This window comes from Emys orbicularis, chromosome 6, assembly GCF_028017835.1.
Source record: "Emys orbicularis isolate rEmyOrb1 chromosome 6, rEmyOrb1.hap1, whole genome shotgun sequence".
NCBI lineage: Eukaryota > Metazoa > Chordata > Testudines > Emydidae > Emys > Emys orbicularis.
Genome location: NC_088688.1, coordinates 69,585,395 through 69,612,943, shown reverse-complemented (window position 1 = coordinate 69,612,943; position 27,549 = coordinate 69,585,395). Strand labels below are relative to the sequence as shown.

Below are 27,549 nucleotides of genomic sequence, written 5' to 3'. Positions count from 1 at the left end.
GTAGGGGATCTCGGTAAGGGTGATGAAGAGCTCCTGGCTGTCGTTGAAATCAGCGGTGCAAGCGCTGTCGACTGCCTCGTCCTCCTCATCTCCTTCCTCATCTTCCCCGTCACCTAACATTTCCGAGGAGGAACCGGTCGTGGACAATATCCCATCCTCGGAGTCCACGGTCACTGGTGGGGTAGTGGTGGCGGCCGCACCTAGGATGGAATGCAGTGCCTCGTAGAAACGTGATGTGTGGGGCTGGGATCCGGAGCGTCGGTTTGCCTCTTTGGTTTTTTGGTAGCCTTGTCTCAGCTCCTTGATTTTCACGCGGCACTGCGTTGCATCCCGGCTGTATCCTCTCTCTGCCATGGCTTTAGAGATCTTCTCATAGATCTTTGCATTCCTTCTTTTGGAGCGCAGCTCTGAAAGCACGGACTCATCGCCCCAGACAGCGATGAGATCCAACACCTCCCGATCAGTCCATGCTGGGGCCCTCTTTCTATTAGATTGCACGGCCAACTCTGCTGGAGAGCTCTGCATCGTTGCTAGTGCTGCTGAGCTCTCCACGCTGTCCAAACAGAAAATGAGATTCAAAGTGGCCAGACAGGAAAAGGAATTCAAATTTTCCCGGGGCTTTTCCTGTGTGGCTGGTCAGAGCATCCGAGCTCGAAGTGCTGTCCAGAGCGTCAACAGAGTGGTGCACTGTGGGATAGCTCCCGGAGCTATTAGCGTCGATTTCCATCCACACCTAGCCTAATTCGATATTGCCATTTCGAATTTAGCGCTACTCCTCTCGTTTTCGAGGATTACAGAAGTCGAATTTAAAAGAGCTCTATGTCGAACTAAATAGCTTCCTGGTGTGGACGGGTGCAGGGTTAATTCGATGTAACGGCGCTAAATTCGATATAAGCTCCTAGTGTAGACCAGGCCTCAGACTTCAGGCCCTCACCGCGGTGCCGTAGCCTCCTCGCCTGATTTATCTGCATCTGCCTCTGGGAAAGGTGGATGATAAGCTGCGAGGCGTTGACAACGGCCACAACTGCAGCGATGGTCGCAGCGGGCTCCATGCTTGCAGTGCTGTGGCGTCCGCGCTGTCACTGACCAGAAAAGTGCGCGAACTGATTTCCCGCCGGCGCTTTCAGGGAGGGAGGGTGGGAGTGACGGTTGGATGACGACAGTTATGCAAAACCACCCTCGACACATTTTTTTCCCCAGAAGGCATTGGGGGCTCGACCCAGAATTCCAATGGGCAGCAGGGACTGCGGGAACTGTGGGATAGCTGCCCACAGTGCACCGCTTCCAATGTCGATGCTTGCCCCGTTAGTGTGGACTCACAAAGTCGAATTACTGTCCTTAGTGTGGACACACACGTTCGACTTTGCAATATCGATTCCACATATTCGATTTAAGTAAAATTGAACTACTCTCGTAGTGTAGACATACCCTTAATGATAGATGCAGTGTTGTTGCAACCGTGAAGAACTCTGTGTAAGCATAAAAGCTTCTCTCTCTTGCCAACAGAAATTGATCCAATAAAAGATATTACCTCGTCTCTTTAACTTGTTGACGTTCATTTTAATTCTCCATTTTGCTTAATTGCTGATGCCAACTCGCTGTTTCTAAGCATACCTACTGCTGACTGCCAAGGCCCTGAGTACTCTGCACAAGCTCAACTTAAATTCTGTGGCACACTGGAAATTGTACAGCAGTTTAATTTAAATTAAAAATTGAGGCTCTAATTGAATTAAATAAATAAAAAAAAGAATACTGCACTGGTTGCAGTATCCCTTGTGTTATTTCATAGGAGAGAAAATGGCAATTTCTTTTGCTGTCCATACATTTAAAATATTTATTGTTGTGCAGAATTGTGTATTGATGATATATAGCTGCATTGTAGAAGTTGTCAGGGAAGGAAGCCAGGGATTGTGGCAGCTAGGCAAAGGACATCTGTGGTTTTTGAAACATCACAAGGCATAGGAGGCAGTCTGAAGGCTTGTTTACACTGGCAATTTCAGCGCTGCCACTTTCTTGCTCAGGGATGTGAAAAAACACCCCCCTGAGTGCAGATAGTTTCAGCTCTGTAAAGTGCCAGCGTAGACAGTGCACCAGCGCTGGGAGCTACGCCCCTTGTGGAGGTGGTTTTTGTAGAGCGCTGGGCTGCACTGCAACCACACAAGGCACGTTAAAATGAGATTGTGGAAGGTGTCTGTTGGTGGATGCTTGGTAAACTGATCAGCAGTGAAATATAGTTTATAATGCTGTAATTTAAATTGTCCTTGGTAGGTTGCAAAGTCAAAACCCTAGCAAAATGAAAGGAACAGTTCACACCTCTTTCAGAGCTATTGTTTTGGACTTCTGCAGTCTTGAAAAGACAACACTTTGCACTACATTGCTGGTTTAACATGACCATAAAACCAGTTTAACCAACCCACAAGGAATCACCCCAGTATATAAGGATATGTCTTCACTGCAGCCGGGAAGTGTAATTCCCAGCCGCTAGCTCTCCTTAAGCTAGCTCACCAAAAATAAGAGTGTGGTTGTGGTGGCTCTGGCAACAGTTTGGGCTAGCTACCTAAGCACAATCCTGTCCAAGATCTTAGGTGTGTACTCAGGTGGCTAGCCCAAGTTGCTATCCATGCCGTCATGACCACATTGCTATTTTTAGTGCACTAGCTTGAGTAGAGTAAGTCCATGTATGTCTACCCGAGCTGGGAATTACACCTCCCAACTGCAGGTATAGATGCCACTGACCTCCCTGCTGCCAGTGTATACGTTTTTTCCCCTCCTGCTGATTAAAGCTCATCTTAATTAATTAGCCTCTTAGAGTTGATATGGCTACTTCCACCTTTTCATGTTCTGTATGTATATATATCTCCTTACTATATGTTCCATTCTATGCATCTAAAGAAGTGGGCTGTAGCCCATGAAAGCTTATGCTCAAATAAATTTGTTAGTCTTTAAGGTGCCACAAGTACTCCTGTTCTTTTTAGGGAAAAAAGGGTGAATGCAATCCTAGCCATATTGAAGTCAATGGCAAAACTCCCATTATAAGGCCAATGTGACTACTGAAGTGAGTGCGTGGCTGGGACAACCTTGTACAATGCTAATCTTTGGCTGAACAGTAAGCACCCCCTATTCCTGTTAAAATCCAGCATAAATTAGAGCAGCCTTCAGGTAAAACAGTTTGCAAAGACTGATACTGTACACTAACTTTTTTATTAGAAAAATGACATACTATGCCTCTATTTTTTAAAATTTGCATTAAAGTAATTCTTTCTTTGGACACTTTTATAGTACTTTGAACCTTATTATTTAGGAAATGAAACATATAACTGCAAAAATTTTTTTGGATATTTCTTTAGAAACCCCTTGGAAATCACAGAAAAATTCATTCAGAAGTTCAATGATGCAACAAATCCACAGGATAAAGAAGACTTACTAGAACTAGCTAAGAAAATGCTTGCCAGATGCAAGGTTTGTGTACACAATAAGGGACAGTTTATATTTTTATTATTATGGCATTTGCATGCTCCATTTTCTTTATTAAAAAAAACAAAGATAAAACTTTTGTTGGGAGAAAGGATTGTGGGGAATGAGAGAAACAATTAGAAAGTATAAGTGAAATGTAATATTTAATATCTATGCTCTCAATGTGTATTGTAACATATATTAAGTTAGCCAATATAAGGGCTTGTATATAGTGCCTCTGTTGATCATCTGGCCCTAGGTCTCTTCTCATTGCTTAACATTTGTAAAAAAGAATATATCAGGAGAATATTATACAGATTTTTCACTAGTTTATAGCTGAATGGACCTGTTTTAAGTTTCTTCAAGAGAACTTTTAGCAATATGCAGTGATTAGCTGTTTAGCTGGAATGCTGTTCTGACATGTTTTCATGTTTCATTTTATTTTGTCCATTAAAATGTTGGCAACTGTTTTGAAAAGTGAAAATAGTAAACACAACACTTTGAGACCCCTAAATGATTCCTTGTGGGCTTACTAAGCCAAAAATAGATAATGTGTAGAAACAGAGTGGCCATTCAAATTTGAAAGATATTAAAAAAGCGACATAATTGGCATTTAATAGGCCTTAAAGAGGAGGCTGTGGTGCTAATATAATTTCTGCTACCATCCAAATTAAAAATTTATACATTATGAAGTATACTTAGGCCCTATTTGCAAATCATGGACTTTCAGTATGAATATTATCTTTTTTTTAATGGACCTCCTACTTGGCAGGAAAGGTGCATTGGCTAACAGTTTTCCAAACCTCTTTCCCCCCTCCCCCTTCTATAACTGGTACCCTCATAGAGGCATGTTAGTGAGATTTGGCTGATTTTGTGCTGGAGTACAGATTTCTATTTTGATCAGATTAATTCTGGATTTTTTTCAATTCCAGAAGAATACTTACCCTGACAGTGGTAAAGATGCATCCTCCTTTAGCACTAGTGAACAGAAAGGCAGAGCTGGAAAACTGCCTCAGCTTAGCGCACTTACTAATTGTGTTAATTCGGTCACCTCCAGTGTCCAAAAGCTGTTGCCTTTCCATCCTTCACTGGTGTGCCAATGCTCTATTTGGGTTAGATGAGAAAGGCTAATTTTAATGGCAAAAACAATGGAATTATTTGTACAGAAAGCCAATGAATACTACCTGTTGCAATCAGTTGCTAGAATGTAGACGGGAATCTAAGGGAAGGAATGTTCAAATAAAATGTTTTTCTATTGTTTATCCCAAGAGCTAAATGCATGCAAAATGTTATGAAAATCAGATGTAATATACTATATGTTTTTCTTGTTTAACCAAAAGAGGTGAGCAAAAATGTCCCAACATTTTGGCTGTGAAACCCTCCATAAAAAGGACATCTGTTGAAAAAGCAGCAAAGAGTCCTGTGGCACCTTATAGACTAACAGACGGAGTATGAGCTTTCGTGGGTGAATACCCACTTCGTCGGATGCCTCCGACAAAGTGGGTATTCACCCACGAAAGCTCATACTCCAATATGTCTGTTAGTCTATAAGGTGCCACAGGACTCTTAGTCTGGATCTGTAAAAGCAGCAAACACGGCTACCCCTCTGATACTTGACATCTGTTGAAAAGATTGTTTTGATCTAGAAAGAGTGGAATTTGCAAAAAGCGAAAGTTTCAGAGAGATATATTGTCAGGATAGCATATTGTTGATTCCCTATCAATTTCAGCCCTACAGAGATAGTAATAGTAGTGTCCTTGTACTAAGTTGGCTGGAGTCACTACTATGATTCAGAGATGGTAATTAATTGTTTTGATTCAAGGCACTTAAAATGGGTGATAATACTGTAATTATAGTTAAGTATTCCTATTCTTAATTAAGTGTTAACCCCAGGGATTAAGCATTGCTGCCTTATTAGTTTCTGCTATTGTGTTTTGTATCAGCAAACTCTTACCAATGATGCCTTTAAAATAAGCATTTTTATTCCAAATAAATTGGCTTGAGGGAAAAGTTTTATTTTAAGCTAAATGTAAGAAAAAAAACCTTTGGCTTTTTTTCTTTCCCCTCTCACCCTTTTCCTTCCAAACAGAGAAGATCAGGCCTTGGCACATTAGGTTCTGGGAAGCATGTGGATCTTCCAGTAGCATGGACAGAAGCAATTATATTGGCTCAATGCAAAGGTGAAATCCAGGAAGGTACAGTATTCTTCAATTATATTTCTGTTAATTACTTTAAGACTTTTCTAACCAAGCAGTGAAAGCAAATTTAGTTTATTCCCAACTATGAAAACTTGGAAGAAAGCCAAGACAAATATGGATTTTATTTTCCACTTGCAGAAAGAAACTTTACAAATATATACAGAAACTATCAGTGTAGTATTTACAGAGTGTTTCAGAGACCTCTGTTTTTATGCTTGATTTCTTAAATTGCAAAATCATTACCATTTAAGCACCTCTACATGACATTACCTTGTAACCTGTCTCTGAAATCAGTAACTAATTAAGTGTAATTTAAAATGACATTTAATGATCTCAAAGTAAAGTGCTTTAAATAACCTCTTGTTTTTACCTTTCCTAATTATGCCCATTAATAAAACTGCAGAATATTGAATTAGTTCTGAAGACTTTTTAAATGAAAATGTTAACTTGTTTCAATCTAAAATGTTCTTAATTGTGGTAGCCCTTCCTTAGTAAAGTCAGGTAAAGAGAGGATCCTATACAGACTCTTGCATGGACACGAAGGTATTTTCACTTTTTTTTTACTGACAGATAGCATTTTAGCTAGAATAAGATTTATGAAAATAATTTTCTGGCAAGTAGGTTTAAATCCATAATCATCACACATACCTTAGCTTTTCTGGCCAGGCTGGAGAGCAAGTGCAGTAGAGTGGCTAAAGAGAGAATCATGCAATCCTGCATATTTGAAACAGAAATGATGAACGAGTGTATGTGCAACATCTATGATCTACAGTCTGCACTGCTGATGTGTAGGACAAAGCAAAGTCATTCCATTCCTATTTTATAGATGATATGGTACTCATGCTCTTTTTTAAATGTATGAGGTCATTCCAAAAGTAAAATGGGACCTCATTTAAATAAGTCTGGCGGTGGAGTGATATTGCCTGTCAAAAATCCTGGGATGTGGTGGGGGAATGTGTGCAAACATTCTCTACATTTACTGCAATCTCAGATCATGATCAGAAGGTCTCTAGTTGTAGGTGTTGGATTTTTCAGTGTACTTTGAGCTAATGATTGTATTCATGTGAAAAAGGAAATCTACAAAGGAAAAGGAAACAGTTCAATAGTATGCCTGTGAAAGCAATATCAAGACTACTATATAATCTTGTGTTGCTTTTATTAAGCTGGGAATTCTTGGGGGGGGGGGGGGGTTGTGGATATTGTACTATGAATACAAGTACTCTAATGGGGAACAAATCAAAATAGATGGGTGTGCAGAGAGTTCTATGCTCATCATCTTGCAATTCCTCATTTTTCTTTTCTTGTTTAGTGATTTTGGGCTGACCTAAACATTATTTCTCTCATAATTTACAGGGTTTGAGTAAGATGCTGAAGCCTAAGGCATTTGATTGAAAAGTGTCTATTTCTCTTCATACTCTTTTACCTCTAAAAATCATGTGCATTTGAGTTTGATAATGATGACTAGACTGTCTTAAGAAGATAATATTCACAAAGTTATGGAGTTGCTTACACTCAGTAATCAAATAAATAGTTAGTGAGCCAGACGCACCATGATGTAACCCAATTAAAGTCAATCCAGACAAGCCAGGGATGAATTTGTCTTTATATGCTTTGCCAAAGATTATCTCCTCCAGAATTGAGAAGTTTGAGAAGGTAGTATACAAAATACTATCAGTGACTTGGAAAAAAAATGTTGAGAGCTATAAAACTTACAGGGGTTTGGGGGGGAACAAAGAACTGAGCTGTCAGTTGATCAAAGATCATATTGTTAAAAATGACTGATAATTTGGAATACAAGCTGAATGTAAGAATTATCAGAATTTTAGGGGTTCTAGTACTGTGCATTCTACTGTAGTATTGGGAGACACAAGATTTTTTTTAGTGGATGGTTTGATAAGGTTGTGGAACGGGTTTTTGTAATTGCTCTGAAAGGCCTATCTTTCAAAGAGCTATTCCAGTTATGAAGGAATACTGTGTTGATAATATGTGGATACCTTTTTCTTCTGGAGGGTCAAGAATCCTTCTTTTAGTTTAGATTACTTCTTAGGAGCAGTCTACCAATATCAACCTGCCAACAACAAACTGTTGATTATTTAAAAAGTAATAATAATACAGTAGCTGCACCACTTAATGATAAATCCATATTCTGGTCAATTGATAAACTATGTGTCTGAATACTATTGTTTGTCTGTTTAGGCCACAATCATGCAACAGGATTCAAAAGTATTGACCCTTATGCCCTCATGGAGTTCCTTGAGGCAGGGACCTCTGTTTTGTGCAGGCATGAGCATTCAATAAATAATAAAAGAACATTGTTTTTACTGGTTGCATGGAGAAAAGGCTTTTGCATAATTAATAAATAAAATATTTATCTTTTTCCATGCTATTATTTTGGAGAGGAAAAGGACTTTTAAGAATTTCGCACAGCAGCTCTGGAACTAGGATGGAACTAGTACATATACATGATTGTAAGCTCATTGGGACAAGGACTGTGATTTACTAAATGTTTGTACAGTTCCTAGCACAATATATTCCCAACCCAGTTGAGACCTCTACGTGCTACGGCACCATCAGTACTCCTCCTCCTCCTCCTCCTCCTCTATTTTTGGACAAGTGGAGGAGGCTGGGAAATTTGTTGGACAAAGACTGATCCTTTAATCATATAACGTGTGGATGATCAAGATGGGGAAGAGGAAGTGTTGAACTGGGAAGATTTGGGACTGTGGTTTCACTCCTGCCTGCAGGATTTGTGGGGAGGTTAGGGGAGGTTCTTCTTCCTACAGACTTTGAAAGTTGGCAGACAAAGCAGGGGATTTTAAGTCAAGATTGAGGCACATTGGTAGGCATGTTTGAGGAAATTTGCATAGTGACTTCCTGGCTTAAACTTTACCTATGAGATCTATAAATCTGTCACTTTCATGAGCATCGGATTCACACAAATCATTAACCAAAATTGAACAAAGCCATCATGTAATTTTTAAAAAACGTAATACTTGAAAAAGCAATTTAACTGCCTTTTCAACCATAAAAAGCAATTCTATCTTTTCCACTATAGTTTTGTAACGTCATTTTCATTGATTTCACAAAAAAGATCAACACACCTAGCAAAAAATGACAGAAAAGTTGACACAGTAGAAACTTTCTGAAATGTGATACATCTCAAGAAACAGCTTACATTATACTTCTTGGTAATTAGTTTAACATTATTAATTCAGACAGTTTTGTACCATATATTTCAATACATACTTTAACAGAAAATTTCAGTAGCTGTTGAATACAGATTATCAGACAGTTGAGCTTTGTTTTCTCCTCAAAATAATAGTCACAGAAGGCAAACAAACTGAATGAACTGTAAAAATAAAGCTTGTTTTATTTGTTCATAACTTGGCAAGTATTTGAATTTTGTGGAAGGTGTGAAATTAGTATATACAGTACGCAATCAGAAGGAACTAAGGGCTATAGCCATAAAATGACTTAGGCGCCTAACTCCCTTTGAGTGTGGGACTTAGGCCATACTCCTCTCCTTGGGATTTCCTATTGACTAGTTTACCCTACTCAGCATGCTGGCTTCTTTGGATCCCATTGTTATGTACCTAACTCTCCCCATGTATTGTATAGGGTACTTGAGTATTTAACTCGAGGCTGTCATTACCACTGGTTGGCCAGGCTCCTAAAAGTTAGGTGCTGCAAAGCCTAAATCCCTTTGTGAATTGAGCCCTAAAGACTGAACTCTGTATTGAACTTATTCTCCATTTTGTTTTCACTTCAGAAGCTTTGGACATCCTTTTAATTTCTTTGGACCATGCTCCCATGAATCCAGAGCATGTCCCTGTTTTATTTTTCATCGCTGAATCCATTTTGTATAGGATTTGTTGTGATGCGGCACAGAAATCTTATTTATACTCCAGTGAAATCAAGTTATCAAAGGTTTGTTATATTTTTTAAAGTAGTTTTTAGTGGGTTTTTTTATATCTGTATATGTGGTATATATTCACCTACTTATTTTTTGTTGTATATCGACACTATGAAATATATGACATTACACTGGATTTATACCACTATAAATGAGAGCAGAAGCTGACTAAATTTGTCACAAGACCTAAAACATTGTAATGTTTTCTAATATTATTTGTGGTATGCTTGTTCTATGATTTAGTTTGATCTTAACTTTCTGTATCTCTGAATACGTGATTTCTGGGAAGTCCAAAATGAGAGATTAGGAAAATGCAGTTTAATCTTTCCCAGAGTATGTAATGAGAGAGTATAAAATACAGATAAAAGACTATTTTTTGTTCATAATGCATATTGTTAACTTGGATTTTCTCATAATATTAGTAATATTCTTGCAGAATATCTTGTTAAATTACACAAACTCTTTATTCTCCCATCTGGATTATAATTAACGAAATATAGCATGCTAGGTCACATAGTCTTAGTGCACCACCATGAGAGTTATGCATATGAGGTCTGGTCTACACTACAGAGTTAGGTTGACATAAGGCAGCTTATGTCTATCTAACGCTCTAAGTGTCTACACTAAAATGTAGCTCCGACCGATGTAACTCGCCCACTGCACTGACTTAACTGCACGAGAGGTGTACTGCTTAGGTCGATGTAGTTAAGTCGACTCAGTGTCAGTGTGAACAATGTGTTGCTTACATTGACTGTTGCTGCCTTTCAGAAGCTGTCCCACAATGCCCCACACTGACAGTTAAATCGGTGCAAGCGCTTTTGGTGAGGATGCACACTGCCGACACAATGAGCATAGCATGGACATGCAAAAGCAATTTAATTACTGTGGTGGCTGTACATTGACGTAACTTAGGTCAACTTAATTTTGTAGCGTAGACTTGCCCTAAGAAAAAGGATGACATTGAGGCAACCCAAATGGGAATAATCCAAATGAGAGTAATCTCTTCTAAAAGCTGAGTAAATAGTGTAAACTTCTAGTATAATTTAAGACTTAGCTGATACATCACTATTTAATGGTCTAGTTTTGAGTATCAGTACTATACCTCTTTCCTCTTTACCTCTTAGAAACCACTTCCAAAAGTTACTGATGTGGTAATTCTTCATTCTACAACAATTTTTCAGTTAGTCACAACCCAGAAACATAAAGTGTTATTCTCTCATAAAGACTGAAATCCTTATTGAAACTGTACAATATGGATGAAATTAAAGACTAAAGCCAGGTGAAATTTTTTTGACTGCAGGTTTTGGGGTTGGTTTTTTTTTGGCAGAAAATGCACATTCGGGTTGACCAAAACACTGTATGAATTTATGTCAAATTCACTGAATGGTTTTGGTTAAAAAAAAACAACAACCATAAGGAAAAAAAAGTTTCATTTTTAATGTTTTTGAAATGAAACATTTTGATTTTCCAATTCAAAATGACTTTTGGTATTGAAATTTCCTTCAATTTCATCAAGAAAATATTTAAAAGCATTATAAAAAGCTTGAAATCTAAATGACTTATATTTGCCAAAATTTTTGAAAAATTTCATTTTGGGTCAACTTGAAACACATTTTTTTTAATTTGGATTTTTTGGAATTGCCAGCAAACAAACAAAAAATCGTGTATTTGCACAGCTCTGTTAGGAAATTGATCCCACACAGCATACATGTGGAGGACTGTTAATTAAATACCATTCTCTATTAGCACTTGTTCTACTGCTCTGTTATGTGTCCCCACTGTTTCTGCAGATTAAACCTTACTTTCACTCTCACTTGACCAAAATAGCTACCTGACAGGAGGGTATGTTTTACCACCTTTTTTTCCCATACAATTCTTCTACCACAACAAGGAAGAATGTACCTGTTTTGAAGGCTGTTTGAACTATTAGAAAATGCTCCTCCACTCTCAAAACCTGATATGCCATAGATTAGAACAAGCTGCAGGAGGCTGGCAATAAACCCCCTCTTGCAATGGCTTATGACTTCCGAAACTCTCCATATTTCTAGTTTAAACTAAATTGTTAATTATTTTGGAAAGTTTAAACAAAATTGATTCTGCCATCTTTTAGTTACATGAGCAGGAAAAGAGAATTTTTTTACATTCATGTGAAGTTTTAATGTTCACCCATGTCTAAGCTGTCTGCTTGGGGGAATAAAGCATGGCAAAGACAATAAAATATACACTATACAAGGGTATTTGTTATATCACATACTTCAAATCAGATTTAACAGATTTTAACTAAAACTTGAAAAAAATCATTTTCCAGCTTTGATCGAGCATGGAAAATTTCAGCCCCCACAGAATGTTTTATTTGGAAAATGGACAATTTCAACTGAAGCTGTTTTGCAGCCTTAACAATAGCCAGTGCCTCATGTATAGGGTTACCATATTTAAAAATTTAAAAAGAACACTCCACGGGGCCCTGGCCCCGCCCCCACCCCAACTCCGCCCCTTCCCCTACCGGCCCCGCCCCAACTCTGCCCCTTCCCCGCCCCAACTCCGCCCCCTCCCCTGAGCGCCCGCATTCCCCCTCCTCCCTCCCAGCCATGAAACAGCTGCCCGAGCGCTACCAGCTTCGGGCAGCCCCCAGACCTCTGGACCCTGAACCCCCGGCCGGGCACTTCCCCTCCCAGGCTCCGGCGGCAGCTGCTGCGTGCTGCTCCCTGACTCCTCAGCTCTGTAAGAGCCGAGCTGCCCGAGCGCTACCGGATTCGGGCAGCCCCCATGCCTTCGGACCCTGCGCCCCCGGAGCGGAAGTGCCCGGCCGGCGGCGCAGGGTCCGGAGGTATGGGGGCTGCCCGAAGCCGGTAGTGCTCGGGCAGCTCAGCTCTTACAGAGCCGAGGAGTCAGGGAGCACAGCAGCCGCCGGAGCCCGCTCTAAGGTAAGCCAGGGATGCTGGAAGCTGGGAGTATTTTTCCCGGACATGTTCGGCTTTTTGGAAATTCCCCCCAGACGGGGGTTTGATTACCAAAAAGCCGGACATGTCCGGGAAAAACTGGACGTATGGTAACCCTACTCATGTACTCTGTGACTGTTGGGACCTAAATTATGCAAGAAGCTTTGTGGAATTGTCTGCACCAGGACAATGCAGAATTTTGTGATAAATTTACTATGACAGGACAAAATATTTCTAAAACTTCCAGTAGTGTGGGAATCCACCAAGCACTATGGAAGGATAAGCCATTTCCAGAGATGATCAATGGTTCTTCTTAGCATAGTACTTTGCTTTCCCTCTGGATCTTTGAGATTCCTATATTTGCAGAATGCACCTCTTGCCATTTCCTTAGATCTCAAATCCCTTCCTTTTGGGATGCATGCATGCAGTGCTGCAAGATAAGCCTTGTAGAATTTCAGTAGTAGTTACCTCCTTCTTGTAGGTTTTTCTGTAAGAGTGGAGCATCAGGGCCAATATTTGTTTGATTTCAACCTCCTCTTCCTCCCATTAAATTATTTTCCAATAAAAAGCACCAGGGATGCTGCAGAAGATTTACCTTATTATAAGGAAGGTACATTTTGGGCCCTAAACAAGCTGACAGGGTCTCTTTTTAGTATTTGTTATGAAGTAAACAATGAGCATACTAGCTGAGCTGATTTAAAGTTGAAATTCCTAGGATGTTTCCTTGGTTTTAGTAATGTACATTTTAAGTAGCTCCCTTGGAAACTGGGAGATATTCTCACCCTCCCATTTTCTATACGAAAGCAGGATCTCCCATTCATTCTGTGACATTCTTTGTATGACTGCCAGGATTCTGGTTGAACAGCAGCAAAAACAAACAAAAAACAAAAAAAACACCATTAAGGGCCCAATCCTGCTCCCACTCAAGTCAGAGTTTTCTCATTGACTTGAGTGGAAGCAGAACTGGCATTAACTCCATGCATCATTCAATGGTGCATGAGTCTGATCTCACTTTTACTGGTGTAAATCAAGAGCAGCTCTCTGGAAGCTGATGGAATTACATGGATGACAAACTGGTGTGAGAGAGAACTCAAGCCCTAAAGATCTGACCCTGCAGTCTCTACATAGCCTGCCTAAGACCTGCAAGGTCAGGCCATTTGTAGCTTCAGCATCTGAGCAAAGTCTTAGCCATCCAGATCTGCAAATGCTTTTAACCTTTAGGGGTTGTCTGGTTACAAAAACTAAAAGGCCCTACACACACGCGCGCACACTCAAAATCAGTCACCTGCAGTTAAGCTACATAATCAAAAGTAAAAACACAAATCAGAAGAAAGTACCCAGAAGTCTGTGAGGAGCCAATCCCAATGACACTTCCCTGATCTTACCTCTGGCTTTCCCCCTGGCTGTGCAGTGCTTCCAGGTATTGATCCTGGTCAAACAAAAAACCCTACAAAGACATAGAGAAATACAAAAGTGTCCTGTATTGTCTTAGCATCCTTGTGCAATCTCTTTACTTACTTGCAACACTTTGTGCTGATTCGGTGTTCCAAAATACATGTTTTCTCCTTAGCGTCTGTCTGGGAGTTTGGCCACGAGAAGGATAGCTGCTTCAAACACTTTTCTTATATAAAACAAATTCTCTCATTTTTGCATGTTTTCAGAGGCTTATATCTGGGAAGAACAAACTTTCAAGATTTTTAAATAGAACACATCTATTATTTTTCTACGTACTGCCAGGATTCTGTCTTTGTCACATACATCTGCCACAGTAAATATGATTGCTCTTTCTGAATCTTGCTCAGGGGTCTTAAATGGAGCCCTTATTTTGATTCTATATGATCTTTCAAAATACTCTTTTCGGATCTTTAGCTAAATCCAACTGCAATATATTCAGAACCCACTGTTCCAAAAAAAGCAATATGATTGTTTGTTCCAGCTGCTCCAGAGAGTCCAATTATTCTGACATTTTAAATTCTGAATGATTTCCCAAGATTTGCAATCTGTTTAACATTTTATTTTCTTTAATGATGGCTGCATGGAGGCTGTTAGCTTTCTCGTTTCTTTTCACATGCTTTGTTGGCTTTTTCTGCTTCTGTTATCTTGGCCTCTAAGTTATCAAAGCTACCATCTAAAAATTGTAAGCTGTCAAATGTAGTATCTAGCTCTACAGTTGCAGAATGGATGCTACTAAAATGCCCACACATTTCACATGGGATCTCCTCGATGGAGTGTTTTTGCCCTAACACTGCCACTGCAGGGCCTGGTCCATGCAGCACTGTTGACAAAGACGAGAGCTCCATGGTTCTCCTGATTGGCATTGTAACCATAGAATCATCATACTGGGTTGAGTTTTCTTTGGTTTTGTGTAATTTTTCCTTATTTCTGTTTCCTCAAACAAATCTGTCCTCAGTATTGGAGGGATTTAGTTCACAAAAGTGTGTTCATTCCCTTACACTAAGAAAATTCTGAGGATATGTATCTTCTCTCACCAGCTTTCCTCCCCCCCCCCACTGAAAAGAAAACCGTATACAAGTGCCCAAGTGTTATTAATTTACTATGTACCATTAATATACAGTGAATGCAAAACACAAGGCAAGAGTTATTCATTATTGCGCCATATGTGTGAAATCTGAAGATATGATCTGATTTAGCACTCTCTTAATCCAGTTTTATGCTGGTGTAACTCAGTGGAGTTATATCACTGTTCAAGTGGAGGAGGGCAGTGGTGAATAAGACCCATAATCCAAAGGTGGTATTTATACATCTATTGTGAATGGCATGATATAAAAAATATTTGTTGTACTTACTTTTGACAGGTTGGATTTTTGGTCTTTTTAAGGCTCCTTGTTTTTCACCTGTGTGGTCACCTGGAGACTTCTGGAGAACATACATATAGGCTTCATACAGATTTAAAAGGTAGAACATTGTATATTTGCTATATAAACAACATTAAAAATGACTTTTAACTACTAATTTGGGAAATGGAAGTGACCTAAGTGAATATCTCACGTTGTGCTGCACCCAAGAGACTACCATTTGATTCTTAGGAATACTGTCCACCTGAATTGAGAGTTTCATATGCATCAGTAAGCATGCAAAGCAGTCAACATTTAACCTCATTAAATGAGATAAAATAGAAAAGGTGAGGTCTGTAGGTGAAGAAGGAAGAAAAATCAGAGCAACTCTGCATCACTGTGTAATTAGTCAATTTAGTACATATGCCAAAAATGTACAGTATATTGTGATTTTAAGACTATTGACTGATCTCAATTAAATACTTGCTTATAAGCAGGAATGCTGAGTATTTTTAAAACATACATGAATCAAATCAATATCTTTTAAAGACTATTTGGAATGTGATTAATATTAATTATCTGTAAAGCCTTACTAAAAAGCAATCTTATATAGCACCATATGTTTTAGGTGATAACAGGTGAGGTCATTGCTATAAATAGAAAAAAGTGACATTGCAAAAGCCTTAAGTTTCCCTCAGGTATGGTACTAACATACAGCCCAATCCTGCAGGGTGCTGAGTGCCTGCAACTCACACAGACTGACAGTGGAAAGGGACAGTGCTCATAGGACTCGGCTCTTGTCACTTATTTGTTATGCTGACATTGCTGATAAATTTAATCTAATGCCAGGTATTCATATTCTATTTCAGACTTTTCAGCATGCATGCACACTGTACGCAGTGAATCAGTAGGCTGCTGCTGTAGTAAGACTGCAGAGGTATTGCAGTCTTGCTACTATCAATTGGTTGTCATGGCCACAAGTAATACACAAAATGAAGAACAAAGAATCAGATGACTTAAAAAAAATGATTACCCACTTTTTTCCTGACACCTTTTATTTTACAAGCTTTGTCCACACCAGTCAATTAAAGAAAACACATAAATATAATAGACACTCTCACAACAGAACTTCCTGTATCTGCCAGTTCTTAAAATGTAATGCAGTAAGCAATATTTTGGCTTACAGGCAGTCAAATCTGCATTCACCCAACCACTGGGGTGATGGTTATACATCCTTTCAAAACCCCTTTTATTTAATGCACTGAATTCAGAGGGCTCGATACATTACTCCATCTCTTCAGTGCTAAGTGTTGTTATTGAGAGGAATCAAATCCCATTTGCAGTACAGATGTCAGCACGTGAATGCTAATCATGGAGCTTCAGATCTTATCAAAGGATATACATAGTTTTTTTTTTTTTAAAAAAAGCTCCATTTTAGTTTACAAAAGTTGAGTATGGTTTCCATGCAGAGTTTAGCCAAAAATAAATTCAGTCACTGAATGACTGGCATGAAGAGAGTTTACATTGTGATTCAGTGTTAGCTGAGAGCCTCCTCACCATATTCAGAGTTAGCCATAGTTAATTAGAAATTCAGTCATCATGGGAGATTTCAACTATATGTAGCTCATGGGTTACATAAGCTATTATCTATGAATCATACTTGTAGTATTGTGTTCTACCACAAGAGGTCACACAACATTTATAAATCTACTCTGTGGAAAATTTGCTAATGATTCCATCAGCAAAGTAGTGAAGTTAAATAGCACATAATAAATAAAAGGCAAACAGAATAAATTATAAAACAACAGGAAGACAATTTTCACAAAATTATTTTTCATGCCATAGCACTTTCAGCTTGTGAGGTCTGCTACCATCCATATCCAAACATCCTCTCGGCTGTGCAATTTATGCTGAAGGCTGGAGAAACCATATGTGGTGCTGTGGTATTTTCTGATGTAAGCTTGGAAGAAAGACAGAAGCAGAGTCCTCTTGGCATGGTGGGTAACATAAATCAGATGATATATGATGCATCAAAAAGGATTACTGTGATCAAATAAGCATGCTTGGTAATTCAGTGAAAATAATTAAAGCTGAGCTGAGCTAGACAAACTACCTGTAGTCCAGGGACAGGATAAACAGAATAGACAGATCTGTAGTGATCGCCGCCTGGATTTGTGAAACATATCATTTCATGAATACACTATCCATGTTTCTTTGATGCAATGCAATTAATTATCAATGTGATACTATAGTGACCCAATGCATATTAGTAGCTAGGGTGGGGTCAGTATCCCTTTTAAGATTCTGTTCTCATGACAGCATTCACTCCCGCTCTATGGCATCTGCTTCCTTCAAAGTGTGTGTGGAAATGGACAGGGATGGGTGGGTGTGGGGGAGTTCATGCACAGCCCTTCTGCAGCAACAGAGCACTTTCCTGAATCTTGCTGCCATGGGAGGCAGGGGGAGCACAGACCTGGAAAGCAGCATAGAGTAGCTGGCTTTTTGAGGGCTGCCCTGAGGCATGCAGATTTCCCTGTAGATATTGGGGGTGCCTGCACGGTTGAATGGCCGTGTCCCTTGCTCTCTTTGTGCAGCCCCAGATCCCTCCCCCTGGAGATGATGCATCAAATGCTGTGTGCAGTGGACCAAAGAGAATTTTTCTGAGTAAGTTTTCTCCTCTGGCTGCCTTTTCTGTGCTAGGGAATGATAGGACCCATAATGATGTGATGCACAATAGCCTATCATTTATATGATTAAAAACTGCCTAATTATGTGTCTAGCTCGCAGGCTGTAATGACATTAAAAGGGCTGCTACAGTCTCTCTCGGGTAAACAATATTTCTTGCCCTTTTCTCTTTACCTAATTACGTATTTACATGAGGAAGTGTAAGACTGTGTGAGCACTGACTGACGTTGTTTTTGTTTGTCTTTTCCTAATCTAATAAGTAAATATAAATAATATTTATAATACTAATAATTCTTAGCTCTTAAATACCAGTTTTCATCCAAGGATGTCAAAGTGCTTTACAAAGAAGGGCAAGTATTATCTCAATTCACAGTGAGAGAAACTAAGGCCTTGTCTACACTACAAAGTTTTGTTGACAAAACACTGGAGGTGTACACACTGAAATGCCTCTCCCACCGATGTAACTCCCCTGCTATGCTGACATAATAAAACCACCGTGACAAGCTGCATAGAGCTTTTTGTGGCGTAATTAGAGCGACGGCGTGTCAGTGTAGACTCCTCACTTAGTTATGTTGCCCTAACTGGCCTCCAGGAGGTGTCCCACAATGTCCATCATGACCATTCTGGTCAGCAGTTTGAATTCTGTCCTGAAGGTACACAGGTATGCGCCCCTCATTTAAAGGCCCAGGAATTTTTGAAATTCCTCTTCCTGTTTGCTCGCCATGCACAGTTCACACAGCATCTTCCCAGCTGACCATGCTGGCTTTCCACAGCAGACATGCTCCTGCGTGGAGCACATCGGAGCTGTTGGATCTGCTAAGTATATGGGGCGAGGAGGCTGTGCAGTCGCAGCTTTTCATCAGCTGTAGGAATTTCAATACATATGGGCTACTTGCTAGTGGCATGCAGGAGAAGGGGCACAAAAGGGACATGCAGCAGTGTCATGCTAAAATCAAGGAGCTGAAGCAGGCATACCAGAAGGTAAGGGAGGCTAACCATCACTCTGATGCAGCGCCGAAAACATGCCGCCTCTATAAGGAGCTGCATGTCATCCTCAGTGGCGACCCCGCCTCCACTGCCAAGAGCCCTGTGGATGCTTCGGGGAGACTGGAGGCAGCGGCCAGCATACTCAACCCTGGTGAGCAAGTGGTGGACAAGGGGGTGGAGCTGAGGATGATGTGGAGCACATGGAAGGGCCGTCTGGTGGCACAGCAAGTCAGGACCTCTTTTCCACTCCGGAGGGGTCTAGGCTGTCCTAGCGTTCCAGCTCTAGTGTGCAGGACAGGGGAACTCCGGTAAGTGCTTATTTTGCTTTGATATTGCACAGTGAAAGGAGATTGAGTTCTCATGAACTTTGTTGTATGGTAGAAGGGGGATAAGGGACAGAAATTAATAACAGAGCCTGTGGGGCCACAGCAGAAAAGTTTGTTAATGTCCAGGGGGATGTCCCTGGAATCCTCTATAGCAATCTCTAGGAAACTTTCCTGCAGGTTTTCTGCAATCCTCTCCCAAGATTTCTTGGGAGAGCTGCCTTGTTTCTCCCCCCCAGCTGTAGGAAACTTTATCGCGCCACCCGGCAATTATTTCTGCAGGGACCAGAGCAACACACAAGCGAGCAGCATACAGAGCCAATGTGAAGCCACACGCAGGCAGGCAGATGTACCCTTGCATCCTGGATTACTCTTAGGAGTGAGACATTGGGCTTGATTACCCTAGCCTGTGGAAAAGGGTACCAATATTCAGAATAGGCTTCCTAGCCACTTATAGTAACCCCTTTCAAAAACCACTTTTTGTCCCGTCTTGCCCTTTCCTCCCTACTCCCCCTCTGCCCCCGCCCTGCAAACTCACCTTAACTGGGACTTGCAGCAACCCATGTGCTAGCCCAGGGACAATGAGAAAGAGGTATGTATAACTTTTGTGATTCAGAGCTGTGAGTGCACTCTCAATACTATCTCTGTTCATTGTTTCTTTGTCTTCTACAGATGCGCCCTTGAGAACACACTCTTCCACACTGGCGAATCGCCTCCATCAGATAAGAGGTGACCCAGGAGGAGTAAGGAGTATATGTTTCGTGGAGTGCTTCAGTCAATAGATGCAGCACATATTGAAATAAGCGTGGAGGGAGACAATTAGTGAAAGACTGAGGCCGAATAGCCAGGAAAGGACACGGGCAGGAGCAGATGATAAAGCTCCTGGAGGACTAGACGGAGGTGTCAAAGTCCCTCATTAGCCTGCAATCAGTGCAAATCCATACCCGACTCCCGCTCCAGCCACTACAGAACTCTATGCCCTCCCCAAACTCCCCCACTGCATTCATCATGTGTTTCCGGTCCCCCACAGTACCCCGTGCACTCCAAGCCTGAGGACTGGTTTTCCAGTGAAAATTGGAATTACTCCCAGCTGTGAGAGCTCTAACCATGAGACTGTTCATTTGCATGTCCCCTGTTTGTCCAAAGGTTTGTGTTTTATCCCATTAAAACTTAAGTCTTTGAAATAAAATGGTTCTTCACTTGTGACATACATACATCGCTCAGTGCTAACATTGAAACAGTGGCATTTACTCCTTGCAATTAATGCTCAAGAAGCAAGCACTACAGCAGTAATTCATGGCGGCAAGTAAACATTGCCTGGCCGAATTCATCACATACAGACACATTACTGGGAATCATTGTCAAAATGCTCCTTCAAAGCCTCCCTGATTCCAATAGCTTGCTGCTGCGCCCCTCTAATTGCCCTTGTATCTAGCTGCTCAAAATCAGCAGCCAGCCGATCAGCCTTAGCAGCGCACTCCTGGGGAAACTTTCCCCCCTTTGATTTGCAAATATTATGGTGAGTACAATAGGCCACAATGATCATCAGAATATTTTCTTCATTGATGTTTAACCAGACAAAAAGACAGCGCCAGCGACCTTTAAATCAGCCAAAGGCAAATTCAACGGTCATTTGGCACCTGCTGAGCCTGTTGTTGAAGCACTCCTTGCTGCTGTCTAGGTTCCCGATCTAAGGCTTCATAAGCCATGGGAGCCAGGGGTATGTGGGGTCTCCAAGGATCACTAGGGGCACTTGCACACCCTCATTTGAAATCTTCTGGTCTGGAAAGAAAGTCCCAGCTTGCAGTTTTCTATACAGTCCAGTGTTCCGAAAGATGCATGCATCATGCGCATTCCCTGACGATCCCACATTGATGTCAGTGAAACAGCCCCAGTGATCCACCAGTCTGCAAGACTGTGACAGGGTGGACTGGGTCTGGAGGCCGTCTGCTAGAGGCCTTGTAGCCCTGCCACCCCCCACCCCAGAAAAGGGCAGTAGAGAGGTCCTCCACGCTGCCTAGAGCGGCTGTATGGGAAGCAGCTAATCAGGGCCACGTAAGCTAGTATAAGGGTATGTCTACACTACGGGATTAATCCGAATTTACAGAATTCGAATTTTGGAAACAGATTGTATAAAGTCGCATGTATGTGGCCACACTAAGCACATTAATTCAGCGGTGTGCGTCCATGTACCGGGGCTAGCGTCGATTTCCGGAGCGTTGCACTGTGGGTAGCTATCCCATAGCTATCCCATAGTTCCTGCAGTCTCCTCCGTCCATTGGAATTCTGGGTTGAGATCCCAATGCCTGATGGGGCCAAAAACATTGTCGCGGGTGGTTCTGGGTACATCTTCCCCCTCTCTCCAGGAAAGCAACGGCAGACAACTGTTTCGCGCCTTTTTCCTGGGTGAACAGTGCAGATGCCATACCACGGCAAGCATGGAGCCCGCTCAGCTCAAGACAGCAGTCATGAACGTAAACACGTCGCGCGTTATCGTGCAGTTTATGCTGAACCAGAACCTGCAAAACCAGGCGGCGAGGAGTAGGCTACGGCAGCGCGGCGGCGAGAGTGATGAGGACATGGACATGGAATTCTATCAACCCGCGGGCCCCGGCGCTTTGGAGATCATGCTGTTAATGGGGCAGGTTATAGCCGTGGAACGCTGATTCTGGGCCCGGGAAACAAGCACAAACTGGTGGGACCGCATAGTGTTGCAGGTGTGGGACGATTCCCACTGGCTGCAAAACTTTCGCATGCGTAAGGGCACTTTCATGGAACTTTGTGACTTGCTTTCCCCTGCCCTGAAGTGCCAGAATACCAAGATGAGAGCAGCCCTCACAGTTGAGAAGCGAGTGGTGATAGCCCTGTGGAAGCTTGCAACGCCAGATAGCTACCGGTCAGTCGGGAATCAATTTGGAGTGGGCAAATCTACTGTGGGGGCTGCTGTGATGCAAGTAGCCAAAGCAATCACTGAGCTGCTGCTACAAAAGGTAGTGACTCTGGGAAATGTGCAGGTCATAGTGGATGGCTTTGCTGCAATGGGATTCCCTAACTGTGGTGGGGCGATAGATGGAACCCATATCCCTATCTTGGCACCGGAGCACCAGGGTACCCACTACATAAACCGCAAGGGGTACTTTTCAGTGGTGCTGCAAGCACTTGTGGATCACAAGGGACATTTCACCAACATCAACGTGGGCTGGCCGGGAAGGGTTCATGACGCTCGCGTCTTCAGGATCACTACTCTGTTTAAACGGCTGCAGCAAGGGACTTACTTCCCGGACCAGAAAATAACCGTTGGGGATGTTGAAATGCCTATAGTTATCCTTGGGGACCCAGCCTACCCCTTAATGCCATGGCTCATGAAGCCATACACAGGCAGCCTGGACAGGAGTCAGGAACTGTTCAACTACAGGCTGAGCAAGTACAGAATGGTGGTAGAATGTGCATTTGGACGTTTAAAAGGTCGCTGGCGCTCGTTACTGACTCAGTCAGACCTCAGCCAAACCAATATCCCCATTATTATTGCTGCTTGCTGTGTGCTCCACAATCTCTGTGAGAGTAAGGGGGAGACCTTTATGGCGGGGTGGGAGGCTGAGGCAAATCGCCTGGCTGCTGATTATGCGCAGCCAGACACCAGAGCGATTAGAAGATCACACCAGGAAGCGCTGCGCATCAGAGAAGCTTTGAAAACCAGTTTCATGACTGGCCAGGCTACGGTGTGAAAGTTCTGTTTGTTGAAAACCCGCCCCCTTGATTGACTCATTCCCTGTAAGCAAACCACCCTCCCCCCTTAAATCACAGCTTGCTTTTAAAGGAAATAAAGTCACTATCATTTAAAAATCATGTATTCTTTATTAATTGATTATAAACATAGGGAGAGAACCTACAAGGTAGCCCGGGTGGGGTTTGGGAGGAGGATAGGAAGGAAGTAAAAGGCCACTGAAAAAATTCAATATAATAACAGCCTTTTGGTTGGCCTGTCCACTGGGGTGGACTGGGAGGGTGCACGGAGCCTCCCCCCTCCCCCCGCGTTCTTACACGTCTGGGTGAGGAGGCTATGGAACATGGTAAGGGGGGAGGGAGGTTATACAGCGGCTGCAGCAGCCCTCTGTTATCCTACTGCCGTTCCTGAAGCTCCACCAGATGCCGGAGCATGTCCGTTTGATCACGCAGCAGCCCCAGCGTTGCGGCCTGCCACTTCTCATCTCGAACATCCCTCATGACCTCACGTTCACTGGCATCTTTCCTGTACTTAGATACCATGTCCTTCCACTCATTCAAATGAGCTCTTTCATTGCGGGTGCATTCCATTATTTCCGAGAACATCTCGTCTCGCGTCCTCTTTCTCCGCCGCCTTATCTGAGATAGCCTTCGGGACGGAGGAGGGAGGCATGAAAAATTTGCAGCTGCTGGAGGGATGGAAAAAAGGAGAGAAGTTTTTAAAAAGATACATTTTACAGAACAATGCTTATACTCTTTCACGGTGAACAACACTATTCACATTACATAGCACATGTGATTTCAGTACAAGGTCACATTTTGCATCTTAATATTGAGTGCCTGTGGCTTTGGTGTTAGAGATCACAGACGCAGGTCCGGGCAACAGAATTCGACTTGCATGCGGCCATGGTAAGCCATTGTCTTTCGGCTTCTGCGCCCTCCTTTCCCACATACCAAGCAAAGCCCGTTGAGTGCTGCGGTTTTCCTGTTAACCTTCAGCAGCAGAAAACAAACTAACCTCCCCCCCATCCAATTCTCTGGGATGATTGCTTTATCCCTCCCCCCACCACGTGGCTGGTATCAGGGAAGATCCCTGCTAGCCAAACGCAAAAAGCTCAGCGCCAATTCCCCCCCTCCCCCCGCGCTTGGCTAACTGCAGGGAAGGATTTCTTTTCAGCGACAGGCAAACAGCCCAGTAGGAACGGCCACCTCTGTCCCCTTAATTAAATTCCCGTATTTCAACCAGGTTACCATGAGCGATATCACTCTCTTGAGGATTACACAGCGAGATAAAGAACGGATGTTGCTTGAATGCCAGCAAACACCAGGACCATACCCTGCCAGGCTTTGTCATACAATGATACCAGATTATTTGCTACTAGCATGGCGTGGTCAATTGTCCTACTATGGAGGACGGAATAAGGCTGAACTGCCCAGAAACCTTCTGCAAAGGCTTTTGGAGTACCTCCAGGAGAGCTTCATGGAGATGTCCCTGGAGAATTTCCGCTCCATCCCCAGACATGTTAACAGACTTTTTCAGTAGCTGTACTGGCCGCGAATGCATCCCAAGTCCTCAGGGCAAATTAATCATTAAAAAACACTTGCTTTTAAACCGTGTTTTATATTTTAAAAGGTAAATTCACCTGAGGTCCCTTCCATGGGGTCATGGTCTTGGGTACTGGCTTGGGAGGGTACTTCAGTCAGGCTGAGAAAAAGATCCTGGCTGTTGGGGAGAATGGAGTGCTGTGTGCTCTCCGCAAGCTCGTCCTCCTCCTCCTCCTCTTCCCCGTCCGCAGAATCCTCAGGTGTGGCTGATGAGATTACCCCTGCCTCGGAATCCACGGTCAGAGGTGGGGTAGTGGTGGCAGCCCCCCCTAGAATTGCATGCAGCTCAGCGTAGAAGTGCATGTCTGCGGCTCTGACCCGGAGCGACCGTTTGCCTCCTTTGTTTTCTGATAGGCTTGTCTGAGCTCCTTGACTTTGACGCGGCACTGCTCTGAGTCCCTATTGTGGCCTCTCTCCATCATGCCCTTGGAGATTTTTTCAAAAGTTTTGGCATTTCGTCTTTTCGAACGAAGTTCTGCTAGCACTGAATCCTCTCTCCATATAGCGATCAGATCCAGTACCTCCCATACGGTCCAGGCTGGTGCTCTTTTTCGATTATCGGCCTGCATGGTTATCTGTGCTGATGAGCAATCTGTGGTCACCTGTGCTCTCCTGTGCTGGGCAAACAGGAAATAAAATTCAAATGTTCGCGGGGCTTTTCCTGTCTACCTGGCCAATGCATCCGAGTTCAGATTGCTGTCCAGAGCGGTCACAATGGTGCACTGTGGGATAGCTCCCGGAGGTCAATACCATCGAATTGCGGCCACACTAACCCTAATTCAAAATGGCAATATCAATTTCGGCGCTACTCCGCTCGTCGGGGAGGAGTACAGAAATTGATTTTAAGAGCCCTTTATTTCGAAATAAATGGCTTCGTTGTGTGGACGGGTGCAGGGTTAATTCGATTTAATGCTGCTAAATTCGAATTAAACTCATAGTGTAGACCAGGTCTAAGAAGAGCTGCAGGGCCAGAGTGAGATCAATTCCTTTCTGGAACATTGTGGCTGGCTGCTGCTGAGTTTTTGTCTGCTACTGAGCCATGAAAACAGTACATGTTCTGGGAAGTGATTTGAGTCACTCTCGTAAAAGAGCAATGGGGAGGTATCTTAAATGGGAAAAATATTTATTAAACTGTTTAAAAGCACCTACTCAAGGTTTTAGGCACTTGTACGTACATTTCTTAAGGCAGAAGGATGGTCTTATGGTTAAGGCACTTGACCACTGGGACTCAGGAAGTTAAGGTTCAGTAGACACAGACTGTAAAATGGGAATAACAATACTTCCCTACCTCCCACAGATATTGTGAGGGCAAATTAATTAATGTTTGTGATGTTCTGTGACACTATTGTGATGGGGCTCATATCATTACATAGAGAGGAAGAAAAACATAAATGGACAAATAACCATATTAGAACATTTAACCATCCTTCTCAAAGTTGACTTCATCTCTCAAAATATAAATGGTCCCTGTCAATCCATCATGAAGAAACCCTATCAAACCGCCGATGACCATCTCACCCCACTCCCTCAGAAAAGCTTGGGGGGAAGGTGGGGGGGGGGGAAGATGAGCCTTGCAGCATACTGTGACAGTCAATAAATCTGGGCTGTCTCACACCAAGGGGGAAAGAAGGATTAAAAAAAAAAACACCCGGGGAAGAGGAGGTTTGTAGGAGCTGTTAAGAGTGAGCAGATGAGACAGCTGGGATGTGGGAGTGAATGGCAGATCCTATAAGCCTTATGTTGGGAGATGCCTGTAAAAGGAGATCTTTAATAGCTCATTGTGGAGAACTTTAAAGACGAATATGGCCAAGTTAAAGTCAATCGTCTGCTTAATAGATACCCATTATAAAGAACAAAGGGCAGCTGTAGTATGATTGTTACAGCTTGAAGCCTTGAGCAAATGTTCTGCTGAGTTTTGAACAATCTGCAAGCAATGGGAATGCACTGGTGGAAGCCTTTGTAGAAAGGAAAATTGAGGCTTATAATCATAGGGGAGTGTGGGGTTTGACACTTAAGGAAGGTCATCATGTTATAAATAGGGGTATAACATATGCAACCTGCACAACTGGAGAAAAAACACAGGTATGATCTTGTGCTGCATCTCTGGGAAGTGCGGTACAAAACTCTCAGCCCAAGAGGGGTGAAGGTGCGTCGACTAAGAGGGTTTAAGCCACCTTTTTACCCTTCTGCTTCTAGGTTGCTTCAGGGGCCAAAATGGGATGAAATTTAGGTAGCCCTTAGGTGCCACCTATGTTACAACAGCTCATGCCAAGCTGTCTATGGGCAGCAGCACCCTGTGGAATCATCGTAATGGTGCTGGATCTGGTCCTTTCCTCAGCCCCATATTGGTGCACCCCTATATTGGAGCATGCAGAAGAGGCTTTATAGTTTCTGTGCTGGGGGAATTCTTTTGTGGCCAGACCTAGGCTTTTAATTATACTTGTATGCTGTTGCAGCTGTAAGATCAGGGGAAAATATTCCTCCCTACTTTGTTACCACATCCAACATATGGAAAGGCTGCAATTGAAAATGATACCACCATTTTAATTAAGCTAATTAACTGACCAAGTTTCCTCAATAAGTGGGAAGACAAAAGGAAAGAGAACCTGTTCATAACAATGACTTCTTCAAGACATTCTTATTGGTAAGTAAGCATGGATCATTAGAGAAAGAAACCAAGGAGAAAGGGTGCTCTGCTGTCAAATCCTTTCCTTCAGTCACAGAAAGTTTGGGGATTTTGAAAGTATATACCCTTGAAAGTTTAGTATTCTTTGTCTTTGTTGAAGGATGTAGCACTTCATAATACAATATTTAGCACTTAATGGGATCACCTCTGAAAACCAGCTGTGCCTAAGGCTTTTGAATGCAGTCAATCCTCATAACATGGTGCTAATAGATTATAGACAATACACACCTAGACTCTTCAAC

At 42.3% G+C, this 27,549-nt stretch overlaps 1 protein-coding gene across 1 annotated transcript in view; it reads left to right on the top strand.

Moving 5' to 3' along the window:
- Window positions 1–27,549, top strand: part of TMEM232 (transmembrane protein 232) — a 131,096-nt gene that overhangs the window by 13,676 nt on the left and 89,871 nt on the right. The window contains exons 2-6 of the mRNA XM_065406769.1: window positions 3,348–3,459; window positions 5,543–5,648; window positions 9,421–9,578; window positions 15,320–15,419; window positions 17,144–17,295. Coding sequence (XP_065262841.1) covers window positions 3,348–3,459; window positions 5,543–5,648; window positions 9,421–9,578; window positions 15,320–15,419; window positions 17,144–17,295 — 628 coding nt within the window. The remainder of the gene's footprint in view (window positions 1–3,347; window positions 3,460–5,542; window positions 5,649–9,420; window positions 9,579–15,319; window positions 15,420–17,143; window positions 17,296–27,549) is intronic.